The 6,063-nt window shown below is 40.5% G+C and overlaps 1 protein-coding gene across 1 annotated transcript in view; it reads left to right on the forward strand.

Moving 5' to 3' along the window:
* LOC102388007 (cysteine-rich protein 1-like) overlaps positions 1–5,488 on the forward strand; it is a 50,797-nt gene extending 45,309 nt beyond the window's left edge. Inside the window, exon 4 of the mRNA XM_006021449.3 lies at positions 3,770–5,488. Coding sequence (XP_006021511.1) covers positions 3,770–3,852 — 83 coding nt within the window. The 3' untranslated portion in view covers positions 3,853–5,488. The remainder of the gene's footprint in view (positions 1–3,769) is intronic.
* Positions 5,489–6,063: the final 575 nt, after the last annotated feature.

The following is a 6,063-nucleotide window of genomic DNA, read 5'->3' on the forward strand; positions in this document are numbered from 1 at the left end:
ACCCAACTTAGGGGTCCAAATAACAGTTTTATTACACAGACAACACACTACACATCCCCATGAAGTTATTGGTTCACATGCACACGTGCACACACACACACACGCACACGCACACACTCACAATGGCAGCAGGAGAAAGAGACTCAGTGGAAGAGCTGGAGTCCAGGTAGGGAAGAGAAGCAGAGTCCAAGTCCTTGGTTGAAGAGTGGGTGGGGGTGATAGCTACCTATCTGGGTTGGATAGGGGTCCTTGTCCAGTAGGTATTGTCCAGAGGGGGGTCGCTGGCAGTGCCTCTGGGTGGATAGGTGGTGTGGCATGGTGCTGGTCCAGATGGAGCGGGCATCCCACTGGGTCTGTCTTCACTGCCCCTTTTTATAGAGGCAGACCTTGTATGACCCTAGTGATAGGAGGCATTCCCAGGCAAGGGTCAGCCCCTGGCATACTGAGCATGTGTGCTCCATGCAGGGATGTGCAGTTTCGGGTGTCTGTAATGGTGGGGTACAATAGTAGAGTTGCTGATTCTGCAGGGTCTTTTGTCTTTCAAATGCTGGGTTCTTGTCTCTGTTCCTGGGTGACGTCTGTGGTTCCTGGATGAATCAATGCGAGGTGATGGCCCAGTCATTACAGGCCATTCAGTAGAGGCCTGCTACCATTGGATTTCAATCATTCCCAATCACTCTCATTCATCCGGGAACCAATTTACATGTGAGGAGTATGGGACTCATACAGTTGCAACACAGGGGATGCCCAGGCAAAGGATACAAGATGGAGACTTGACATACAAAATGGAAACTTGACATGACTTTGGTTCACTTACAAACACAGGCCTAAACCATACAATATCCATATGAAAAAATAAAAATCAATACAAAAATGATAATAATACAATATACAACAGTAAAAATCAATACAAACCTAATAATCAGTGGATATCCAAAACCAAAAACTTGCTACCAAAATAAAAATGTTAAAGCTTATCCTAAGTCTGAGCTCATTTATGCTTGTCTATAGGGAATAGAGAGGGATAGAAAGAAAAGCCAGAAATAATTGGGAAAGGGAAGGGAATGCATATCTATCATATATTATATATATATATATAGAAAAAGAAAAACTGAGGGTTTTGCTACAATATAGCTAGTTAAAAATTGGCCATCCGTATTAGCCCAAAAAATCTCTATTGGTGCACTTCTATTAATTACATTACATCTAGTTGGGGGAAAAAAAATCTCCCAGAATAGCTTCAGTCAGAGTTGGCAACCCTACTAGGTGACCACTGTCCTACCTGGCTCTGGTGTTATGTTGGCTTTGGGGACCCCCTGTTATGTTATATCTCACAGAAAGCCCAGTGGTAAAACTTTCTCTCTGTGAAAAGGGATGGCTTTTGGAATCAAGGAATTAACTGAGATGTTAATATTGCTTTCAAAGCCACTGTATTTGGGCAACTTGCTGTTTTCTCAACTCAACCTCTGTGAGAGAGAGAAGTGATATTTGCTCTGTATTTTGGATAGAGGCAATAAGACACAGGGCACCTATACATGTGATGGACCTCTGCTGCAAGTCTGTTGGGGCATGCTAATCCAGCAGCCTCCGCATCGTGTGTATTCAGCATCCCTGTGTTTCAGAATGGTGGTGGGGGTACCTCACTGCCATTTTGAAGTGCAGGATACTGAATACACATGATTCTGCAGGTGCTTGAATTAGAGTGGCTCTCAGAGCTGCTCTAATTAAAGCACCCCTCCATCCACACCAGAGCACATATATGAACACCCAGAAAGACCAAGGGCCAGATCCTATTCCACCAAGTAAGCATGTCTAACTGTGATACTATTCCACCTTCCTTAAGTCCCTGAAAAAAGTTAGGACATTTACTTTTTTTATTACACATCATCCACTTAGCCTTAAGTATGAGTCTCAAAAAGCACCAAACAGTAGGAGGACCCACCACTTTTGCAGGAATAGTTTTCCAGGGACTTAAGCAAGGTGGAATAGAATTGTAGAAAATTAAGGTTGGAAGGGAGCTTGGGAGGTCATCTAGTCCAACCCCCTGCTCAAAGCAGGACCATCCCCAACTAGGTCATTCCAGCCAGGCCGTTGTTGAGCCAGGCCTTAAAAACCTGGAGGGATGGAGATTCCACCATCTCTCTGCATAACCTGTTCTAGTGCTTTACTACCTTCATAGTGAGAGAGTTTTTCCTAATAGCTAACGTAAACTTACCTTGCTGCAACTTGAATCGCACTTAGCTCTTATATATCTAATAGGTGAAATAGAATCTGGACCCAAGTTCTGTGCCTAACTTCATGCAAAGTTTGTGGCAGAATAGGAGACTGAATCCACTCTCAGGAGTCCCAGACAACAAGCTTAACAGAAACAGAACCAGCCTTTTCTCCAGTTAAGCAGCAGATACTAGCTAGGCCAGGAACTACTGAGCTTCCGATGTTAACCAATGTCCAGTATATTCAGTGTGGCATAGCCATGCAGAGCTCAAAGCACTCATCTCAAAACTACTTGTAAGCATTTCTGTAGGACAAGAGACGTTGCACTAAATCGTCTGAATGTTTACATGGCTGGACAGGAGTGCATTAGTAAATGTGTCCAGTGGAAATCTATTCATGACCTGCCCAGCTATTTTTAGACCTCATTTTCATAGGAGTCAATTTCACCCATAGTTGTGCAATTAGCTAACCCTATTCTTTTGGGACCTGATTTTTTTTTTACAGGACTGGTCAACATGAGGCTTTTGGCCAATATACCTTTTTGGGTTGTGGATACAATTATAGTGGCCTAGCTAAATATACTCACCTTATGCAAATCAGATACTTCAATATATGCACATGTATACCAATGTCACTGCATCCAAGTCTAAGGGGATTTACCACTTTAACTACACTGGTTAAAACCCCTGTTATAGAATGTTTTTGTATTTGTTATTCATGGAATAATTTCCTGAAACCATTTTCAGACATAGGCTTGTTTGTGAGATGATCGCTTTGAGAATTAATTCTTGTTAATTATGTTGTATAGTTGCTCATCTAAGTCACATGGAAATATTTCTGGTACTTGAATATAATGTCTGAAACTTCTGAATCAAAAGAACAATGAACAGTGATTGCTGGTATGAAGGTCTGAATAAAAGACTGCTCATGGAAAAATCTGAAAAGTTTACAATTCATTATTATTTTTTAAGACTATCCACTGGTTACCCAAATTACAAAAACAAAAAAAAAAGAAATGTATGACTCCAGGAATCATTAAGAACCACTGTCAGTGTTTTTATGCCAAGAAATATTAGCAAGTCCATTTTTTTCACTATTTGACCTGTTCCACCTGATTGACTCTGCATATGTTGTTTATGACATTAGACTAAATTCTCTAAATGAGAGCTATTGTATAATACTTTTCTGTGCCAAAATAGCCCAAATAATTAAGACATTTAGCTTGCGTGTCGAAAAGGATAAATGTTATTGGAGCTTATGTTTAGTTTCGTTTCTCCCGAGACTGAGAAGTTCAGCTGAGTTCAGTTTTTAATTGAACAGCTTGCCAAAGCTTCTACAGCACTTAGGTTTAATTTTCCTCCAGTTCTTAATGGCAAGTGGGATCTTTGATGAGGTTTTCAAAGATGACAGCATTGCAGCTTAGGTCTGAATACTGAATTTTACAGTACATTTCTGTATTTTAATTACCCATCCCCCTGAAATTTAACATGTTTCCTTTTGTTCCTCTCTATGGTCCTTCTGATTAATTTGCTCTCCTGTTTTTATTATTTTAAAGGAACAAGATGGCCAACTTTGTACTCATCTCTCAGGGCAGCTTCTTCTTCCAAGGTTCCACTGGAAAACCAGAATAGCTCCTAGACATCCCTTATTTAACATCAAAGCCTTGGAGGACCATTACTGGACCAAGATAAAGCAGCAAAATGCCACTGAATTTTTATCCACAGAGTAAGAAAAAAGTGACTGAAAAAGAATGTTGCTTTTGAGAATGGCTGATAATCCAAAAAATCTTAAAAGAGGGTCCGCTTCTAAACTGAAATTGCATTTACTGCAGATTAAAATTATGCAATGACAAATGTATTTTAATGAGCTATGATGAATTTTAATAGGGTATACTCTTGTTACTGCACACATTCAGAATATCAATTTGTTTTGTAATAATTTGGAAATCGTTGTTTTACTCATTGGATATCTGAATTGACAAGAGTGTGAATAATGTTCTTTGTATTGATACTTTGTACTTCTAGGTGCAAACTTTTTCAGCACTGATCTGTCAGTGTTTCCTGTTCAGAAACACTGACAGGTAAACAGCTCTGGCATTGAAATCTCTCTACACCACTGATTCCAGCATGATAAAAAGCTGGCCACTAAGGATCCATGAAAGCTGTGATTATTCAGATTTTTCCTGCTTCCTCTGATGATCTGTGACTATCTGACTGGCAGCTATGAAGAAGAAGAGGTCTTGGTTATTCTACTTGTAAAGGGGTCATCCCTATTATGATGCAGTGGGTTTTCATGATTGCATGAGCTGGGCATTGGAACAGCAGCCCCAGCAGGGACAGCAATGCACACCTCTGCATGTGCCAAGTTATAGGGGCCTCTTGAAATACCTCTAGCCCTAAGTTCCTATCCTTTTCTCGTGGCAGAAGCCCTTAACTTGAAACATGTGAAATGAAATATAGTAGACAGTAGATCAGGACCTGCATTCTAAGTTTTTCATTTGTTTCCACTATCAAGTGCAGTGCCTCATTATTAACTGATAAAAGATTGCAGACATCTTTTCAGTTAACATTATAAATTCATTTAACTGGATTCACTTAACTCATCCCGTTTCCCTCATACTTCCATTGTGCTGAATTATCAAACATAGAGGAAATTCACATCACTATGCACTTATATAAATGTAAGGAATACCAAATCATCTGTTGTTTTTTTTTTTTATATGAAAGCAGAGTAATTAACAGAGAAAGTAATGCAGACTAGCAAACTTTGTCCTTGTACTGAACTCACACCTTGTAAAATAAGTGATGGATTTTTAACATGTGCCATAGATTTCAATAAATTAAACTAGCTTGAAAATTCCCAGTTACATGGGGGGGGAGCAGGGTTGCAATAGTTATCATTGTGAATAAGTGGTTGTAACATTTTGATATATGAAATAGAATTTTCTACAATTTGCAATGTGGCGTTTCAAAATGTATTTCACTATTATTATTGTTTTAGTGAACCGTCTCACTATTATTGTCATACTATTGTAGGCGGTAGGTTCATATTATACTTTGCATACAAAATATTTTAGGGTTACCTACTGCCCTTCTTGAATTTTGGCTACTGACACAAGCAAGCAGTGAACACACAAAAAAATTGCTCTTAGCAACTCTTAAGTCGTTAAACTGAGTTACAGAAACAGAAAACTTTTCCTTGTAGATTTTCTGACCCTAATTTTTCCAATACCTCATGTCATTAATTACAGCTGGATGAGCACAGAAAATAAAAGACACAGAAGAGCTGAGCACATAAGACTGCTGTGAGGCTCAATTAATTAATACTGGCTGTTCAACTTCTCATTGGCTGGGGGCTGCACGCTGTATGGGCCCTCACCATGCAGGCAGCATGGGCATTGTGACCCCTTGCCCCCACTGCCACATGGGCTGCAGCTTTCCTTGGCCTCTAACCAAGGCTAGGTGAAGGTAAATACCATCTGTGTAGGCATTCAGGGGAGTTAAATCTATCAAGAAACAATAGGCCCAATTTAAGTTAGTTCACCTGAGATGGTGAACTAATTTAGATTGGGAACAGGTAAACCCAATCTATCGAATGCCTCTACACATTCAGAGTGCAGCCCTAGGGCTGGGAAAACCCAGCCACTTTCCTCAGTCCCAGGGCTGTAGTCTGCAACACTGACAGCTATTCTTAGTCCCTCAAGCCCCCAATGGACAACCTTCCTGCAGACTCACCAACTCCCCTACTTCAGACTTGCCACCTCCCACCACCCCCATCCTGCTAATCCCCATGGACCTGCTAGCCCCATCATCCTGCCTGTTTCTCCCCTCCAGCCTTACTCTGGTCTTC

The sequence above is a fragment of the Alligator sinensis genome, unplaced genomic scaffold (assembly GCF_000455745.1).
Source record: "Alligator sinensis unplaced genomic scaffold, ASM45574v1 scaffold434_1, whole genome shotgun sequence".
In the NCBI taxonomy this organism is placed as follows: Eukaryota; Metazoa; Chordata; order Crocodylia; family Alligatoridae; genus Alligator; species Alligator sinensis.